The sequence below is a fragment of the Grampus griseus genome (genome assembly GCF_964374135.1).
Source record: "Grampus griseus genome assembly, chromosome: 12".
Lineage (NCBI taxonomy): Eukaryota > Metazoa > Chordata > Mammalia > Artiodactyla > Delphinidae > Grampus > Grampus griseus.
Window position 1 is genome coordinate 75,753,422 of NC_139006.1, and position 21,388 is coordinate 75,774,809.

General features: G+C 35.0%; 1 protein-coding gene across 4 annotated transcripts in view; it reads left to right on the plus strand.

The window, feature by feature from the left end:
* The window catches only part of RELCH (RAB11 binding and LisH domain, coiled-coil and HEAT repeat containing), a 121,942-nt gene that overhangs the window by 59,404 nt on the left and 41,150 nt on the right, over nt 1-21,388 (plus strand). For all 4 annotated transcript variants that reach the window (XM_082667671.1, XM_082667672.1, XM_082667673.1 and 1 more), the window contains 6 exons: nt 5,387-5,499; nt 9,566-9,656; nt 12,391-12,462; nt 16,524-16,664; nt 17,107-17,271; nt 19,470-19,617. In XM_082667671.1, the coding sequence (XP_082523797.1) occupies nt 5,387-5,499; nt 9,566-9,656; nt 12,391-12,462; nt 16,524-16,664; nt 17,107-17,271; nt 19,470-19,617 (730 nt within the window). The remainder of the gene's footprint in view (nt 1-5,386; nt 5,500-9,565; nt 9,657-12,390; nt 12,463-16,523; nt 16,665-17,106; nt 17,272-19,469; nt 19,618-21,388) is intronic.

A 21,388-nucleotide genomic window follows, 5' to 3' on the forward strand; every position in this document is an offset into this window, starting at 1 on the left:
ATGTTTTTTCTTTACATGTTATTGTCAACATCCTGACAAATTTCAACTGAAAATCTAAGTCAGAGGATGTACACTTGTCAGTACTTGAATTTAAATTGTAATTCATTATTGCTTAATCCCTAGGCAAAAGACTAGATGTAAAAAAATTTAATAACAGTTATCTAAAATTTTTTAATTAATTAATTAATTTTTTGACTATGTTGGGTCTTTGTTGCTGCACGCGGACTTTCTCTAGTTGCGGCAAGCAGGGGCTACTCTTTGTTGTGGTGCACAGGCTTCACATTGTGGTGGTTTCTGTTGTTATGGAGCATGAGCTCTAGGTGCATGGGCTTCAGTAGTTGTGGCACACGGGCTTCAGTAGTTGTGGTTCGCGGGCTCTAGAGTGCAGGCTCAGTAGTTGTGGCGCACGGGCTTAGTTGCGCTGCGGCATGTGGGATCTTCCTGGACCAGGGCTCCAACCCGTGTCCCCTGAATTGGCAGGTGGATTTTTAACCACTGCACCACCAGGGACGTCCCCTATCTAAAATTTTTAACGAAGCTTGGGTTATAGGAAATAATTTTAGTGGAACAGTGAGGACAAGCAGTGAACTATAATTAATTGGACTAACGTCACCTTTCTAGAACTATAGAATTTTGCTTCTTGACCTGAAGTACTCAAACATTTCCTCCTTGGCATCTGATCTAAATGCAATACTTCTTTTTATGGTTTAGATTCCTTTCAGATTTTGGAGCCATTATCTTATCAACATATCCATGCTTTTTTTTTTTTTACTTTTAAAATTTGCCTGATCTCATTTCCTACTTCATTTCTTTCCCCCTTTAACATCTGATCACTCACATTGTTTTAGATCCTGTTTAGGTACTTATTTTTCCTTCTGTTTTTATAGTCTGAACACACACTAATCTTACTTGAAAGTGATTTCTTTATTATTATTAGAAGTTATTTTGTTTTACTTGTAAAACTGAAAAGAAGGGACTTCCCTGGTGGTCCAGTGGTAAAGAATCCGCCTTCCAATGCAGGGGACGCGGGTTCGATCCCTGGTTGGGGAACTAAGATCCCACATGCCTCGGGGCAACTAAGCCCAAGCGCCACAACTACCGAGCTCGCGCGCCTCAACCAGAGAGCCCATGTGCTGCAAACTGCAGAGCCCACACGCTCTGGACCCTGTTCGCCACAACTAGAGAGAGAAGAACCTGCACACCACAACGAAGAGCCTGAACTGCAACGAAAGATCCTGCACGCTTCAACGAAGACCCCGCGTGCTCTAAGACCCAACATAGCCAAAAGAAAATAAATAAATAAAATAAACAAATATTTAAAAAAAGAAAACTGAAAGGAAAATCCTGGAAGCGTTTCCTGTTTAATTCTGTACAAAATTTCATAGGAAGAGTGGGAGAGCTTTCATATAGAGAGAACTAGCATTGTTGTTAAAATTGCAAAAATCAAAATAGTTAAAGCAAAAGTCATTTACTTGAGTAAAGTGCAAATTACTAAGTCTTTAGGTTAATGAATTCTATAGACCTTGGAAATATGTTTTCTAGTATTGTGGTAATAAGGTACTGGAATACCTTCTGCAGTAGGATTACTACACTGATTTCCTCTCTAATGGTCAGTAGATCAGTTTTGTATTTCACTTCAATACACATTAATTGAGTACTATCAGGTGCTAAAGTATGTTTGAAAATATTTAAAATTTCTGTTGCCTTGAAATATGGAGACAATAACATTTTTATGGGCGGGGCAAGGGATTCTTTTTGGATATAATGTTACCAAAGCTATAAGTATTATTTTACCATGGTTATTATTCAAAGACATTTTCAAAACCACTATCACATTGTTTTCTGAAGAAAATTTAGCCACCATTTTTTAAATGTTTTATTTATAATTATAAGGAAAGTTTTTTAAACACTAGACTTCATCAGTTGGAGAGATGATACCAAAGGGAGAATATTGATTCAAATCTATAAATTTATAAATACAGTTGACCCTTCCTTGAACAATGCAGAGGTTATGGGTGCTGACCCACACACAGTTCAAAATCCCAGTATAACTTTTCATTCAGCCAACCACAGATTGTGTACTACTGTAATACATACTTAAGGGAAAAAATCTGCACATAAGTGGACCCACACAGTACAAAACCGTGTTGTTCAAGGGTCATTTGTAGTGTGAAAATGGTAAATAGGGTCTTAAATGGATGAATTAGTACTTCAGAGTCTTGAAAAAGGTGAATTCACAATAAATAAGTGATATACAGCACAGCAGATACACACTTAACACAGAATTCATTATTTCAGGAATGGTACAAATAGAAGTTGTGAATAAGTAAATGAATGATAGAGGAAGAGGAAATTAGGATATTTGGAGCTAGTCAGAACTTAGCAATTAAAATCCTTGATGGCTCTATCACAAACAGACTACACTTTCCACTTTTTTCTACCATCACTTTCTGGGCCTCTTCTCAGCTCAGTGTTGCTGTAAGAAGAGACCATCTGGCATACTTTATACACTGGGTTATAACTGCCATAGCCATTAATGTGCCAGGCTGTACCCAGTTCTCCTTGCCATAGGCTATCAACCAAAACTTATTCACAATGACTTCCCATATTTGTTGATTTAGCCAGCAATAAATAAAAACAGATGGCAATATAAATTATTACTAACCGTGACTGAGCATAATTTTAGAGTTCAAGGAGACAAGGACTGACAAATCATTTTGCTCCCATGTGTCAGTTTGGATTGGTTGGTAATGGCTGCTGTGTTGAGAAGGCTTTTTGAGGCCAACTTTGATCTCAGAAGGAAAAATTAACAATCCCATTAGCCATAGATAAGAAAAATACAGAAATATATGTAAAGATAAAGAATTTTTGATTTCTGCACTAATCTTAATTAATTCCTATATATTTCACTTGAGGAAACTAAAAATCAGAGAAATTCGTGGTTTTCATTAGGTTCTTTGGTACTAAGAAGTATTGAGGCAGGAGCTCTTCTAGCTCCTCCAAGTTCAGGGTTCTCGGTTTAGCACATCTATAGCCATATTCCAGTTAAAAGATTCTTTATATTAATGTATGACATAAACTTCCTCTTCGATTAAGAATCACTAAGCCTCATGCTTTTAAAATAAAGAGAAAAGGAAAAGAAAATGTGAGGCACAAAAAGTAAACAACAACAGCTATTTTGGTATACTTGTTATGGAGATAAAGAAGCTATTTATTGTTCTATATTTTAAACAGAGTGTATATGCATGTATTTGCAATTATAGCAAATATCTTACCTATATTTCATAACTTTATTTTTTAAAAGAGTAATACAATAGGAAGAGAATGGAATAATATAATATAAGAGTGTATATTTGGAGATGATTGGAAAGCAGGAAGAAGGGTTATGAGGAAGCAAGAAAACCCATGGGAGAGAAAGGTCTGACATGAGGGGAAAGTACAAATAAAATATTTAGGGTCTTTTTGATTTTCAGGCATTAAAATATTTTCTCTTTTTGTTAGTGCCTTCTAGAATAACTACTTTTTCATCCTTAAAGTTTTACTCTCAGTGTGATATGCTGATGTGCAGTCTTAGTCCTCTTATTAGTACCATTGGCTCTTAGCAGCCTCAATGGAATCCTTAAGGATCCTTGATATTAATGGTCTTCTACCCTAATATTTTATAAAAGGTTGTTTATTTTCTCCTCCAAAGTCAAGACTTACCCATCAAGCAACATATTAAGCATCTGTGGAAACATTATATAACAATATAGGATCCATACGCATACTGTTCCATTCCCAGTGCAAAATTATTTTCCCTAATTATTTTTTATTTCTTTTGCTTTTCAGTTATTCACTAATCTAAAATGTACAGAGGTGCCTAAATAGAAAGATGGCAGAATAAATGTTTTGAATTTCTTTTTGCTTCTCAGATTTATTCTTAGCTCTTCTTGTCTACATCTTTGTACTTTCAATTTAGAATTATACCGAGTAATTATAATTTTAGCGTAATATATAAAGATGTTAGAAATAATGGAAAGGACTTCTAGTCACGCCTTTAAGTTTCAGTCTCAACTCCTCTAAAAAGCGTATCATCTGTTTCTAAGGGAGCATCTTCAAAATAGGAAGATACTTCTCCTACAGTGTAGACTTTTCTTCAAGGTACCATGTATTAGTATGCAGTGATCAATTCCTATTTTAAATCTGCTAGTACTTTTTGGTGGGTAGGGAGGCAGATGGGAAAAAGAAATGGGAGTAATCATTCTACCCTTTTTATTACATCATAGTGATTTCTTTAAAATATCTGCAAAGTAAGTTAGAGGATTTCTCTCCAAAAATATTTTATCACTTTTGGACTTTTATTTCATTAGATTTGAAAATCTATTCCAAAAATGAAAAACATTAATATCCTTTGAATATATTTTAGAATTTAGTCTTAATTTAATTAAAATGGGAAACAACTTTAATTTTCAAATACTTCTTTGGAAGAGAGAAATAAACTTTTGTCTATTACTTTCCTTGAAAATATTGAATTTACCTCTGCATGTTGAAAGTGCAACAAACAAAATATTGTTAAAAATTTTCATTTCAGCATAAAGCATTTCTACTAACATTTTGTAGTTGTACTGAGAGCATTCAACATCTGTGGAAATGGTCTTTAAAATTAGCCACTAGGTTAGGTGCTAAGGTTACAAAATTATTAATTATATCTAATCTTAAGAAAGATTATATGGTGCTTATGGAAGTGGGACGAGTTGTCTTTATTTTCTGTTATCATTTTAAGTTTTAAAGTATAGTTAACTTCTGCAAGTGTTTTTTTAAAAACACTTTCAAAATTAAAACTACTGGACTTCCCTGGTGGTGCAGTGGTTGAGAGTCCGCCTGCCGATGCAGGGGACATGGGTTTGTGCTCCGGTCCAGGAAGATCCCACATGCCGCAGAGCAGCTGGGCCCGTGAGCCATAGCCGCTGGGTCTGCTCGTCCGGAGCCTGTGCTCCGCAACTGGAGAGGCCACAACAGTGAGAGGCCCGCGTACCGCAAAAAAACAAAAAAAAAAAAACCCAAAAATCTCACAAAATTAAAACTACTATATCAGCTTATAGTAAGATAGAATGTTATTTAGTTTAAAAACTAATAGACCCTTGGGAAGTATTGGATAAGAAAACAAGGTTATTTGAATTTTAAGTTACTTTATTACGTTGTGATCTGCATCTTCTGCACAACCAACATAAAAATATATGTTTCAGTGTTTTCTCTTGAATTATCAGCCTTACAAAGTTAAAATTTGCTCCTATATACGCTGAGGTTTATTTCATTTTAAATGTCCATTTAAGAATACATTGGGGAAAAAAAGAATATTCTGCAATGCATTTTTACTTTGACTTTTTCCACCTTCATATTTCTTTAGGAGTTGATCCCCCTCATATTGTGTACAGCCTGCCTACATCCCGAGCCTAAAGAGAGAGATCAGCTTCTCCACATACTTTTCAATTTGATCAAGAGACCAGATGATGAGCAAAGGTGGGTTATGACCACTTCTTTGGTAAATAAATATAATGTTGACTTATTAATTTGGCATCATGATTAGCATTTTAATATAAATGCCATCTTTTCTTTCTAATATCTATTTTAATAAACAGAGGAAACACTGACCTTGTTCACAGTGCCCTGCAGTGTTTTCATTCTTGTCATTTCAACTACTCATGTTGAATTTGTACACTTTTGTGTTAGTTACCTTTGGATTTCTAATTCTGATATTTCTTTGCTTTTATCTTTCACATTTGATTTCCAGGAACTAAATATTTCCCCTTTTCCCCACAGATGAACTAGATACAGCATGGCCTCTTCATGGTTATGCTTTACAAGAAATAAAATATTTAATATATGAATGTCTGCATCACTGAGCTATCTGTAAAGCAGTTTCTGTGTGGCTAAAGGGATACAGTGTTTTGGTTAGTCCTGAGTCAAATACCCACAATCAAGGATGCCTGAATGGGGAAATGAGTTATACCTGATGGTGGTGGGGGGATGGGCCACACATCGAGAGACTCTCTGGAAGAAAGGGGAATGGGTTTTGATCAAGCAACAGTGATAGAGGTCTGCCTCAGAAGGTAAGACCTTTAAATACTAGGTGAAGCTGTGCAAGTGTGACTGTGAACGAAACATCTCGGTGGATGGGTAGGTAGACTAAGCACCAGTTGGATAAGATTGAGCTATTGAAATGTTTTTCTACATAGTAATTTTCTATCTTAATAAAGAAATAATTTTTGCTTATACTTTTGCAAAAAATAGAATTATACATTATGATTAGGTAACTTTATATAATTTCAGTACTTGTTTTACTGACTGTTACAGTTTTTACCTCTTCTGAGAATGTTGGAAAATCATAAAAGTGAACCATAAGACAAATGAAGCTCAAAATTTTAAACACAAGGAATCTCTCCACTATGAGAATAAAAAGTCATGTAGACTTTAAAACTCTATAAGCATGTATCTCTTTCCTACCCTTACCAAAATATACCTGAGCAAGCAGAGAAACATGTTTTTCCAGGGTCCAGTCAAGATTAATCTACATGCTAGTCAAATGGAAATAAGGGAAATTCAATCAAGTTCCATTCATTGCAAACTGAAAATTTTCTAAGGACAATTCGATGGTGCTATATAGGAAAATTAATATTTTATTTTCTCCTTGAAAAATACTATTCCCTATCTTGGTAACTTAGTTAACAATTAAATACCACTTATTACATTGTCATTTTTAGATTTGCAAGGCAACCTCTAGTTCTACATAGCCTGTTTTCATAGACTCTGCATGTAGAGCTAACAGCTGCCGCCTGGTGGCCAAAAGTACCTATAGCCTTACTTCAGGTCAAGATATGTCAGGATTTAAACACTCATTTCCACTCTTAAATCTTTCACCTTACAGAAACAAAGTTATTTATTAAAATAAACTAATCAATTTATTAACTATATATATGAATAACTAACAAAGCAAAAATTTTAAGTTAGCATGATATGTTTGAAATATAATCAGTTGTTACTTTACTTAATGAATCTCAAGCTTCCTTGCATCCTAAGAGAAACTTAATTTTACGAGCGATAGTAGTACATTTTGGCAGTTCTATGCTAACAGCCATAACTAACACCATATTTCTACCTGTGTCAAATAATTCCTATCCTATGATTTTCTACAAGTAAGAACAGTGTTTATTTTTACTATCACAGGAGCCTGTTTCCAGTGCTGTTAATAATCTGTAGACCGTCTGATCTTTTCTGTTTTCAAATGTATTTCAAAACTGTCCTGTTTTTTAGAATTTTGAATCTTAACTCTGCTGACTAAGAAGTTTGTTTTGAGGGGACTAACATTTTTTAATCAAGTTCGTACATCTTTAGTATAGTGATGGTGACTCATTATTTAAAGTCATTTTACATGAAGCTCTTGTATAAGTATATACTTCTTATGTGTGTTTGAAATGCTTAAATTTCACCAAAGTTCATTTACTATAATTATCAGATTTTTCTAGAACCTACATATATGACTTCTCATTATTTTAATATACTATGGGGGTAAAAATGATCAGACATTTGGAAATTTTCAGTGGGAACAGGCAGCTAACATGTTGTCTTAAAGCTTGGGAATTTCTTTTTCTATTTTTATTTTATTCACTTTATTTGCCTTCCTAAAGTAGGAGAAAATAGAAAAACAAAAGAAAAGTTGAGAAACAGGCATAGAAGACAATGATATAAAGGGAAATCAGATAGATAAAAATTACAAGGTTATGGTGAGGAGAAGCTGCAATATACAATGAAGACTTATTGGCTCAACATTTCCCTTCTCATTGTCCAGATGCTTTTTGTCTGTTATTATTCTCCTCAGCCTGAGAGAACAGTTGTAGCTAACTTGGCTGAACTAAATAGAAATGTAAGGTCCTTATTCAGTTTAAGTTAAATTGATGTATTTTGAGAAACAGCAATGAGTAATGCCTGGGCTTTTATAATTAGTATGAATTAAACGTTCTATTTTGGTTTTCCTTAAAGTTGGCTACTTTGAAACATCTATGGAAAACATACTTTTTTTTTTTTAATCAGGTTTTACTGTTTTGAAGTCATAGTCAATCAAAAGTAAAAAAAACTTGCAATTCTGCCTTTCAGAGTCATTTTAAATGGAACTTCATTCTGAAGAGTGAAAAATCTTATTTAAAAATTTAAATTATATATCTATCAATTCAAATGAAATTATCACATTAGTTATTTATATATTATTTCATAACAAATTACCCCAAAAGAAAGTGGTTTAAAATAACACAGTTTATGTGGGTCAATTTATCTGGGTCTTCTTCTTCAGGGTCTCTTATAAAGCTGTAGTCAAGGTGTTGGCTGCGGCTACAGCCACCTCAAGGTCCATGGGGGAAGGACTTGCTTCTAAGCTTTGTCGTTGACAGGATTCAGTTTCTTATGGATCTTTGGACTGGGGGCCTCGATTCCTCACTGGCTTTTGGCCAGAAGTTGCCTTTAGTTTCTAGCCACATGAAACTGTCCAACATGGCAGTGTCTTCATCAAAGCCTGCCAGCTGAGAAGGCAGAAGAGAGTGTCTCACAAGATGGATATCACAGGCTTTTGTAATCTGATCTCCTAAGTGACATACCATCACTTTGGCCATTATTCTTTTCATTAGAAGCAAATCATTGGGTCCAGTCTACACTCAAGGAGATGGGATTACTCAAGGGCATGAATATCAGGAGATGGACCTCATTAGGAGCCATGTCAGAAGCTGCCTACCACAGTTATCTTGGGTGCAATACCAAAAATTCTCATTTAAGAAATATCATTTTGGGCTTCCCTGGTGGCTCAGTGGTTAAGAACCCACCTGCCAATGCAGGGGACACGGGTCGGAGCCCTGGTCCGGGAAGATCCCACATGCCACGGAGCAACTAAACCCGTGCGCCGCAAGTACTGAGCCTGTGCTCTAGAGTGCGGGAGCCATGACTACTGAAGCCCTGCACCTAGAGCCCGTGCTCCGCAATAAGAGAAGCCACCGCAGTGAGAAGCCTGCGCGCCACAACGAAGAGCAGCCCCCACTCGCCGCAACTAGCGAAAGCCCACGCGCAGCAACAAAGACCCAATGCAACTAAAAATAAATAAATAAATAAGTTTAAATCAGCTATACTTCAATAAAAATTTTAAATTTTTTTAAATAAAAAAAGAAATATCATTTTACCAATATGACATCGTAGTTTTTAATTATAGAAATACTGGGAAAATAATCACTGATTGTTTTAGTAGCTAGAAACTGAAATTCATTAGAAACTGAAGCTTTAAACATATTATAATCTCAGAATGTATATGTGGGAAGTTAATTTAGGAGGTTATGAGATTCAGCTTCACACCAGTAGAGAATCCCTTCACAACATCTCTCACAAATGGTTTTGCCACTGCTGGATGGTGGCAGCCCGTCCATTGTGAAAAGTTGAATTTGTACAAAAATATTGTACTTCATGTTAATTGGAGCTGACTCTTTTTAACCCTTTGTCCTAGTTGTGCTTTCTATGCAAATACGAATCTTTATTCATCTGTGTTATCTTTCAGGCAAATGATACTGACAGGTTGTGTGGCATTTGCACGTCATGTTGGTCCAACACGTGTAGAAGCTGAACTTTTACCACAGTGTTGGGAACAGGTAAATAATTGTACTGGGTTTTCCCTAGCTATTGTATTCTAATTTATTATAAATGTTCATATTATCTTTTAAAAATGCTATTAGGAAATATGTGGGATATAAATTATGCTACTGTTTCTATAACCCAGCACAGTGATTTAATAGTCCTTAAGAAAGCTCCGGGATGCTTTGCTTTATTCGTTCTTCCAACAAATACTTAACACTATTTCCACTGCCAGGTACTGTTGTAGTCACTAGGGATACAGTGGTGAATAAAAGACAATGACATCCTAGTGGAGAGGTAAGAGTAAACAAATAAATGAAACGATGTCTTGTAATTTATAAACTATGAAGAAAAAAAAAGGTAGGCTAAGGGTTAGAGAGTGATAGGGAGTACTGTTTTAGAAAGGGTGGTCAGAGAAGAAATCTCTGAGAAAGGGATGTTTAGACAAGAATCTGAATCCAATGAGACAAAACACAAAAATTCCTGAGTTCAAGGATCTGAATCAAGTGAGATACAAAATATGAAAAATATACAAACTAATGAGTTCAAGGGAAAGCAAGAGGTTGTGTGTTTGTGTAGGTAGGTAGGTAGATAATAGAAATCGTATCTGTATATATTGTATACTTGTATATATTACAAGTATATACAGAATATAAAGTGTAAACCTTTGATGTAGGAGGTTTATATATATTTATATTTCAACTCACTATTTACTAACAATACTTCTGGTTTTATGTTGAATTGTAATATTCCAGTCCTCGCTAGAACTCAGAATCTTTGACTTTCTAGATTCCATATTTAGGTCATTAAGTAACTTATTCTTCCATCTTAAAAAGATGGATTTCTTACTTATGAAGACAAATTGCATGGCCTTATTTATACTAGCTTTGTCACTTATTCTTAAGAAAAATTATTAGCCTCTGGAATATCGCTAAAGTTTATGGTCTTTTAGAATTCTGTTCCCATTTTCTTTGAGTATTCATTTTTTTCTTTAGAATTTAGTGGAGTCATATCTAGATTCATTATTTAAAAGGGAACATTATATATATCCATATTATCTCTGAAAATCCATATATCATCTAGAAATTATAGTGCATACTAATTTAGGGTTAGGCTGTAACCACTGAAAAGTCAAATTAACTTGGAAACAACATATATAACTTTGAATTTACAATTCTGTACAGTTATACATATGTATATGCAATTTTTAAATAGTTTTTTCCATTTTCTTCTTTTAACTTTTATTGAGATGTAATTCAGAGAGCATACAATTCATCTATTTAAACTGTACAATTCAGTGGTTTTTGTAGTCACAGAGCTACACAACCATCACCACAGTCAATTTTAGAAGAATTTTATCACACCCCCCAAAGAAACCCCAACCCCTTGAATTGGTTCTTGTACTTAAAGATTGTTTTAGGTATTCTGGGTCCCTTGAATTTCTGTATGAATTTTAAGATCAACCTGTCAGTTTCTGCAAAGAAGCCAGCTGAAATTTTATAGGGATTGTGTTGAATCTGTAGATCAATTTGGAGAATGTTGCCATCCTAATAGCCTTTCAATCCATGAATTTTAGGATGTCTTTCCATTTATTTAGGTCTTTTAAAATTTCTTTCAGTAATGTTTTATAGTTTTCAGAATATCACTTATGCACTTTTAAAATTTATTCCTGAGTATTTTATTCTTTTTAATACTATTGTAAATAGAATTTTTTAAATTTTCTGTTTATCACCAATATATAGGAATACAGTTGATTGTTGTGTGTACATTTAATTTTGAGACTCATTTTGCTAGACTAAAGGAAAGTAAAATCGAAGTTTACATATTGCATACTATGACATTGAAACCATTTTGTTTTGAGGTTACTATTTCTGGATTAAATTTTATTCAGAGATGTCAGTTACCAACGTCTCTACCGCCACCTCTTCTGTAACCTGAATAAACATGGATATTGGTGATCTATCTAGCCGCCTACCTCCAGTTTGTTGCCCAGTAGATTGCTACATAATTTCTTTTCTTAATTTTAGGCATCCAATACATTAATGAATTATGTCACCTTTTCATATGGGAATATGAGAACAGATACACTTCTTTTCCAGTCAAAGAAAGATTTATATTCTATGAAGAAGACATATGGGAACAAAACCCAGTATGTGTCATTTTTTTGTTTTTGTTATTTTTTGTTATGGTTCAGTGTAGTCATTACAGTAGCAAAACCCCATCATCTTGCATATGCAAACAGGAATGAATTGACGTCTGCTTACTTTAAAAACAAAATCATAACACCAGTCAAGGGCTCTGGTTAAATCATCGATTAATTTACGTCCTAATCCCTGAGGTAAAAAAAGAGGACTGAGCAATCATTCCTGGCACATATTGTAGACTGTATCAGTAAATATCTAGAAGCTGGGTCTTCCAAATTTAAAAATATACTAATGTTGCTAGGGAAGGAGAATGTTGCTCCTGACATCCTAAGGAAAGCTTAGTCTTGGGCAAGCCCACAATCTCTAGACACCTTGCCATATTTTCATCTTTGCTTTATCTTCTTTCTCTTTAACAGGTAACCCCTGTGACCTCATTTTTTAGGCTCTCCCTGATTCCCTTAATCCTGATCCAGGTATAGGGATCCCCGAAGTGGAAAAGAAAGAAGCTTTATTGCATTCCTAACAGGATTTATGGTGAAAAATAATTCTCTATTGGAGGAAGGGAGGGTATGTTGTTTATGCTTGATTTATTTATTTTTTACTCTAGATTAATCACAAATACCCAGAAAGAAGATTGCTTGTGGCGGAATCTTGTGGAGCACTGGCACCTTACCTTCCTGTAAGAATTGTAATTTTTTCTTAAAAACCTTTTTCTTCCTTTTGTAACAATAGAGAAACCTTTTTTTCAGGTGTCTAATTATACAGTTGAATCCAAATTCTGTCCTAACAAAGGAAAAAGATGAGCCAAAAAGAGAAGGCTCACATTGACACGATATGGCACTGCAGACAGATAGGTACATTAACCATTGATTTTGCATGAGTATAAATATATTAAACCTCATCAGCAATTCTCAAAGTGTGATCTGAGGACCCTGGGGGTCCCATGAGATGAAAATTATTTTCATGAGAATATTGAAACATTTTTTGACTTTTTCTCTGTGTTGACATTTACACTGTTAGTGCAAAAGCTGTAATGGGCAACAATGCCAGTGCATTAGCACTGATCAAGGCAGTGACACCCAAATAGACAGATAATGATTGTATTCTTCGCTGCCATGCACTCTCAGAAAAAGTCAGTTTCACTTAAAAATAAGCTTGGTGAATCAGTAAAATTATTAATTCTACTAAATTTTGACCCTAAGTATGCATCATTTTAATATTCTGTGTAATAAAATGGAAGATACTCATATCAAGCCCTTTTGCTGCATTCTGAACTATGATGGCTGTTTCAGGAAAAGCACTCGAGTTGTAAGCTAAACCAGTTTTAGTTGACAGACCACTAAAAAAAGCTGTGGTTATTCAAACTTGGGATTTTGACAGACATTTTCATGAAAATGAATGAAATGGAACCTGTCATTTCAAGGAAAACAAGTAGACAGCATTCATTGACAGTGATAAAACTGGAACTTATAAGTGAGAACAAGAATTTTGGAAAACTTGTATTCACCACTGTGAGCTTGACAGCTTCTATTCTCATCAGAAGAGGCTATGAAAATACCTCTCCCTTTTTCAATTATATGTCTGTGTGAGGCCAGATTTTCTCAAATACTTCAACCAAAACAGTACAACACAGTTGAATGCTGAGCAGTTAAGAGGATCTATCTTCTTTTAAGTCAGACATCAATGAGATTTGCACAAAATATAAAACAACACCATTCTTCTCACTAATTTTTTGATTAGTTATTTTCATTAAAATTATAATTTCATTATTCATGTTAACCTTTAATGAGTTTATTTTTAATGATTAATCATTTTTAATTTCTCTTATTTTATTTCTGATATGATAAATGTCAATAGATATTACCCACCCAAACAAAAGCTGTTTGAGGTGCTCATTAATTTTTAAATGACTAAAGGAATCCTGCCACCAAAAGATTGAGAACCACTGCACTGTTGTGCCCCTTTTAGGTATCTTCCCATAGGTCAAGGGCTTAGAAGGGGTAGAGAAATGAGGTGACATCAAAAATTATTTTAATTTAAACAACCATAGTTTAAAGCAGAGCTTGACAAAATACAGCCTGGAACCAAATCTAGTCCACAGCCTGTTTTTATAAATAAACTTTTATTGGTACACAAGCACACCCATTTGTTGTGTATTGTCTGTGTCCACTATCACACTGCAGCAGCAGAGCTGAATAGCTGCAACAGAGACTTTTTGGCCCCAAAGCCAAGAGTATATACCATCTGGCCCATTACAGAAAGTTTGCTGACCCCTGCCTTAAAGGGTCCTTTCTGTAAGATTGTTCTTTTAAAGGGGTACAAAAATTGGAATTGTATAATACAGGAGCTGTTTATGTTGCATTTACTGTTACCTCATAATCTTTGGTGAAGAGTGAGAAACCAATAGTCAATTGTCTTTTTAAAAAGTAAAATTTTGGGGCTTCCCTGGTGGCCCAGTGGTTGAGAATCCACCTGCCAATGCAGGGGACACGGGTTCGATCCCTGGTCCAGGAAGATCCCACATGCCGCAGAGCAACAAAGCCCATGTGCCACAACTACCGAGCCTGTGCTCTGGAGCCCGCGAGCCACAACTACTGAGCCCATGTGCTGCAACTACTGAAGCCCACACGTCTAGAGCCTGTGGCCCACAACAGGAGAAGCCACCACAATGAGAAGCCCGAGCACCGCAACGAAGACCCAACACAGCCAAAAATAATAAATAAAATAAATTTTAAAAATAAATAAATAAAAATTTTGGGTTTTTATTCAGAAGAATATAAAGAATAATTCATAGTCTCACTCCCAGTAACATTTTTTTTATTTTGTTAAAAATAAATTTTCATGCAGTATAGAAAAGAATAAAATGAAAGTCAAAGACTTCCCTGACCCTAGTCATTATCCCCAAAGATTACATCTTTGGGTAATGATTTTTAATTAATACTTACAGAGAATAAAAATTTATGCATATTACCAGCTTGCATTTTTACATCCTTTAAATTTTTCTTACCCAGAATTAATTACTCTGTTTATTAAAAGAAGCAAAATACAGAGATATTAACAGTATGTGAAATTTAAAAATGTACACAAGGGAATCTTCATTTTTAAATTTCACAAACCATTAATACCTGTGTTTCTTGCTGCTTTTAACATTTGCATTTTTTATTTTGACAGTGTTAAATTGCCCCCAACCAAGATAGCACAGATTGTACTCCTGTCAACAGTGCGTTGGAGTTCTTATCTTACCATACTTCAACTGGGCATAATCACTTTATTTTTAATGTTTGCCTATCTTTTAAGAGAAAATTATCTTATTGTTGTGATACATGAGTGAGTTTGAGCATCCTATTATTTATTGTTCCAAGACAGAGATGAACATCACATGCTATCAAAGAAGAAGGAAACTGTTCCACACTGCTCCTAGTACTAGAATGCTAAGCAGTATTAATAATGGACTTAATGTTTCCTACATGGACCTCCACTTTCTTGTTCCCCACTGTAACTGGTAACAGTAAAACCTCAGTGTGGTCATGGCTTAAATGGAGTAAAGCATCCTGACTTGTCCTGTGGGTTCCCTTAGCATACTGAAACTAACTGCCACAGTTGACCTCAGGCTAGATCATTGCAAAGCAAATACCCAGCTGAAGTTTACTCACCTCTGTCCTTTTGCCTGTGCTGATATTAACCAAAAAGCCCTTTTAATACACTTTAAAAAAAATTGGGGGGAGCAATTTTAGCCTAAAGGATAAATAAACAAGGCTGTACCAAAAGGCATATTCACCAACCTAAATGTAACCAAAATTTGCTAAACTTAACATATATTTTTGTCTCTAAAAGTCAAAACAAAAGCTAGGTCATTTAAAAATGTCTTTTAAGACTTTGCTTTGCATACCAGATCACACTGTAAATTTATGAAAATGATCATATCCTTTTATTTTAACTATTGTATGTAAAAGTAACTTAAACAAGTTTAAAGAATTTTATAAATTTGTCAACTTACAATAATGGTACAAAAAAAGAGAAGGAAGGGCAAGAATTTGTATAACAATAACACTTTATTCTAACCTCAGACATTAATTAGGCTAAAACCATGGGGAAAAAATTGTGTGAAATTAAGACACAACAGTGGTTGACATTATATTAAATAGCATCTGAAAATATCAACACAGTTTTTTAAGCACTTTTAAAGTTTACTCTCATGTTTCATCATCCTGTTTTAATATTTTTTCTCAGTTCTTCAGAAAACAGAACACCAGGATTTTATGTTTCCATACTCCTACCCCAGGCAAATGTTTTGCTTACCAGAGTGATTTTTGTAATCCCTCCTATTGTTATGACTGTCAGTGCTCTTATCTGAGTTGTACAGGTAGTGGTAGAAGAGTCATTGTCTGTTTATAGCAGAGTGTTGACTGTTGATTGGCCAAAAGGGCACTGTAAAGGTTTGAGGGATTGACACATATTTAGTAAAAATACAAAAATATGCTGGGAGATGATTAATACCAAGTTCAGGGTAGATGTTATCTTTAGAGAGGGAGTTGGAGGAAGGGGGAGAGGGTGGAGAAGAGTGATATTTCAGCTGTATCTCTAATGTCTTATGTCTTTCAAAAATGAGGACTTGAAGCAAACATAGCAACATGTTAATATATATTTAATCTAGATTTTGAATACATGGATATCTCATTTTCTATCCTTTTCTGCTGCTAGTGTAAATAAATAGTAAAACATGTTCCTGTTTATTTTCAGAAAGAAATCCGTAGCTCCTTGGTTCTTTCAATGTTGCAACAGATGTTAATGGAAGATAAGGCAGATTTGGTAAGAGAAGCTGTGATCAAAAGCCTCGGTATCATTATGGGATACATTGATGATCCAGACAAATATCAACAGGTATGTTTTTCAGAACGAATCCCATTTATTTCATTATAAAATTCCAAATAGTATAATATTCCAGATCTCTGATTCAGATATCCTATAATCTATAGTAGGGATGGCAGACGTGTCAACTTTAACCAGTTGAAGTTGGCTGCCTGGTTTCAGTTCTGCTATTTCAAGGAGGAGATGCTTTGATTCATTTATAGTATCTGACACAGCTTTCTGGCGGTAAATTGGCAACAAGTATGCCATGTTACCACCCTTTCTCTTTGGTTTTCCCATCAACGGATAAATGACATTTTTCTTTAAAGAAATTGGGAAGGATAGGATTATGAATGGTTTTCTTTCTTGCTTAAAATGTCTGCTACATGTACTGCAGTGTATATTTATTACATATTATTATGTTTTTTAGGTTTTTTTTTTTTTAATCTACATTTTGCCTATTTCCTTTTGGCAGGGTTTTGAACTGTTGCTGTCAGCCTTGGGTGACCCCTCAGAAAGAGTAGTTAGTGCAACACATCAAGTATTTTTACCAGCTTATGCTGCCTGGACTACAGAACTTGGAAATTTACAGTCTCATCTTATACCTACATTGCTGAACAAGATTGAAAAACTTCTCAGGGTAAATACTTCCTTTATTTATATAGTTAATAGAAATTTAAAAGGTGTGTTCTAAGGCATCTTGAGAGAATGTTGGGGGAACAAAGACAGAAAGTACCACTTAGCGAACATTCTAATTAACTACCTGTTAAAGACTCTGTTGGTCTGGAGCCAAGGGAGATTTGAGGAAGTTTTGCTTGACTGAAGCTAGAGGAGAAAGAGCATGGTCTGCCTTTTTTTTAGCTAAAATAGCACCTTTGTGGCACTAACTCGTATACTATTCACAGTGCTACCTCTTCCTAGCCTCTTCTGAAGACTTAAATATTTTAGATAAAGTGTCAGCATCAGTTCCCAGAATGCAGAGATAACTAAAATATGAGTCTCTAAAGTTTTCTTATTTATACAGTGTCAAAATGCGTTACCTTTTTTTCACTGCAGTAGTTCACGTCCTGACTTTTTAAAGGGAACTTTCCATTCTTCCCAAGTAAAAGAATTGAAGAAAAGTTGAAGAAACAATAGAAACTTCTTGTTCTAATTTTTGTATTAAAAGTCTCTTTTAAAGTCTAGAAGAAAAACATTTCTTTAATGCGTATTGATTATGTACCATTAAGGTAGATACTTTATAAAGTATGTTATTTCATTCTTATAACCATTTGAATTATATTTTGCTTTTTGTGTGGAAACTGAGTGTTAAAGTAATTTGCTCAGGGTCCCAAAGCTGTCAAATGACAGAACCAGGATCTGATATCAGTCTCTAAAACCAAACTCTTGCCCTTTTTACCCCCAGATTTTAAAGGCTCTTAACATAATGTATTTTAACTACTCTGTAGATAGTCTTATATGTATACACGTGTATTCATTTAATTTAAAAATTGGGCTATTTTTTCTATAAATTTCAAAATGGGTGTTAAGAAAACTATAAATAGACTATACTGAAGTACTCCTTTTTATGAAACCTAGGGAATTTTTTTAAGTATTTTTTTTTTAATATTTGCATTCCTTCTATCTGAGAATTATCCGTACCTGGTTTTTTTGTTTTTTGGGGTTTTATAAAATTTTATTTATTTATTTTTGGCTGCATTGGGTCTTCCTTGCTGCGCGCGAGCTTTTCTCTAGTTGCAGCGAGCCAGGGCTACTCTTCGTGCAGTGCGCAGGCTTCTCATTGTGGTGGCTTCTCTCGTTACGGGGCACAGGCTCTAGGCGTGCGGGCTTCAGTAGTTGCAGCACGCCGGCTCAGTAGTTGTGCCTTGCGGGCTTTAGAGCACAGGCTCTGTAGTTGTGGCACACAGGCTTAGTTGCTCCGCGGCACGTGGGAATCTTCCCAGACCAGGGCTCGAACCCGTTTCTCCTGCACTGGCAGGCGAATTCTTAACCACTGCACCACCAGGGAAGCCCTGTACCTGTTTTTTTTTTTAGTTCAATTTCATAACACAGCTAATTCCACATTGTTGCTAAACGTAGCTGCAGTATTCAGCACACAAGGTAATTCTTACATGAAGAAATTAACTAATTTAGAACTTGACAGTAAAAAACTAACATATCTGATATTTCTGACACAGTTGTTATTTATAATATAGTAATGACATCTCAAGTGGATTTGAACAGCAATAAATGCTTTCCTCTCTAATGATTCTATTTTTCACTTTAATATTTGGTTTCTGTGTACCATAGTGATCCTTTTACTCTTTTTTTTTTCTGTTATCTCTTTCTTTTGTTTTCTTTTGACATTTCTTCTCCTACATTTTATCTATACATTGAATTATTTTAAAGTGCTTCCAATGCTGGCAAATACAGTTGTCACCAAATCTATAAAAGAAGTTAGGAATAGCAAGTACTCCTGCTCGTTTAGCAGTTGAGCGTTTAAAATGATTCCTGTGGCTCACTTTAATTTCTTTAACCTGACTTATAAAATGTCAAAAGATAAGACCCTCTTAAAAGAAAAAGACCTTTAAAAGAAGTTCCATACAAATGAAATGACTGATGTTCACCCTAAAGTTTTCCATACAAAAGATTCTATTACTTCCGCAATGCCTTAGTACTTCACATTTTCTCATACTCAGAGAAATTCAGAAAAGATTCATGGTCATCTCCATTAGGTGTGATGCTTTGAGTCTAACATACATGTCCTTAAATGTCTTATTGTTTGCCACAGAAAGGAAGAACATCATAAATACATAACCTCAGAAGTCTAAAGTTAGCTTTCACCTCCTTATATTTCAGGAAGGAGAGCACGGGCTGGATGAACATAAGCTCCACATGTATCTGTCTGCCTTGCAGTCCTTGATCCCATCTCTCTTTGCATTAGTGCTACAGAATGCACCTTTCTCCAGCAAAGCCAAGCTTCATGGTGAAGTGCCACAGATAGAAGGTACTGAACTTAAATTATGGGAGGAAGATGTAGAATATTAACAGCTTAGCTTTCCAAAGAATCGTTTCTGATTAAAAATGTAAAAGTCACTTTATATGACAGCATAATTACTAAAATGTATTATACATGTGGAACTGCATGGTCGTAGATTGTATGATATCTGGGGTGAACTATATGGCTTCATCTTTTATGGATAAGCCTCGTGGTAGTATTTTATAATATTTGTACTTTCTTTCCATTCTTAATCTAGAGCCTTTTATTATAGCCTTTTTTTCAGTGTTATAAGACAGAAATAAGCATTTTCTTTCATTAATAGAGCTGAATTAATAGTTACCAGGACCAGTTTATGAAGCTTTTCATTTCCACTTTCTTTATATTTTTTCTTCCCCAGCTATTTCATCTTATTTTCAGTAGGGGAAGGTAAATGTAATTACTCTTTCCTGCTATGTCCTTGATAGGAATATAAGCATATGCAGCACAGTTTCTTTTTTTTCCAAAAAAAGAATATGATTTATTTTCAGAAATACATGAAATTGATAGCAAGAGCCAGTATTTTCTTAGCTCAAAGTCTAGCTAACTAGTAAGTGACCTTTGATCCATGGTACGTGGTAGCCCCACTGCACCTAACCCCCAGGATAAACGGCTACAGACAAGTTATTACTATGTATAAGATTCCTTTGCAGCTTTTTCAGATTTGTGAATTAGCCGTGTCTCTTACGGGCTTCTGATAGACAAAAGAATTATAACATTGAGAAAATCAACACACAGTGTTTTTAGAATTATAGTTTTCATGTAAAGTAAACAGGGCTACCTATAATCTTTGGGATATGAAGCAGTGTGTCCAAGAATACACAAAGCACAGCATAAAAATGGTGTATACTGTTAGAATGCCAGTTTTACTTCGAAAATTGAGAATGGATGGGGTAGAGTTAGTTTAATATTTTTTAATGATATTGAGGAGAATGAAAATTCAAACTTTTAAGATAAATCTTCATAAAGCGCTCACAGCTGGCTACTTTAGGTTCTACCCCTTCACTCATTAAGACACTTCATCTGCCTAGGGACTTTCCTGTCTTTCTAATTCCCTCTCTTTTTCTTTCTATCTTGCTGTATTGTTCTGCTGGGGCCAGCATAACGAAGTACCATAAACTTAGTACTTTAACAGCAGATATTTATTGTTTAACAGTTCTGAAGTGAACTCTCTCGAAGTCTGAGATCAAGGTATCAGTAGGGTTGGTTCCTTCTGAAGGCTGTGAGGGAAAAGCTGTTTCATGCCTCTCTCCTCGCTTCTGGTGGTTTGCTGGCAATCTCTGGTGTTCTTTGGCTTGTAGATACATCACCCCAGTCTCTGCCTTCACCTTCACATTCCGTTCTCCGTGTGTGTGTGTGCACACACATGCACTTGTCTCGGTCCAAATTTCCCTTTTATAAGATCAGTTATATTGCATTAGAAGTCCACGCTATTCCAGTATGACTTCATCTTATCTAATTATATCTGCAACAACAATATTTCCAAATAAGGTCACATTCTGAGGTTCTAGGGGTTCGGACTTCAACATATAAATTTTTAAGGGAGACACAGTTCAACCCACAGCACTTGCTATCATTCATTCATTTAGCAAATAATTCTTAAATGTCACCTATTGCATGCCAAGCACATGTTAGAGATTAGATAGAAAATTTTCAAAACTACTTTACCATCCTGAACATATTCCTTCTGATGTTTATGTGACCTTTCCTTGTGATTATGTCTTTATCATGCCAAAAATAA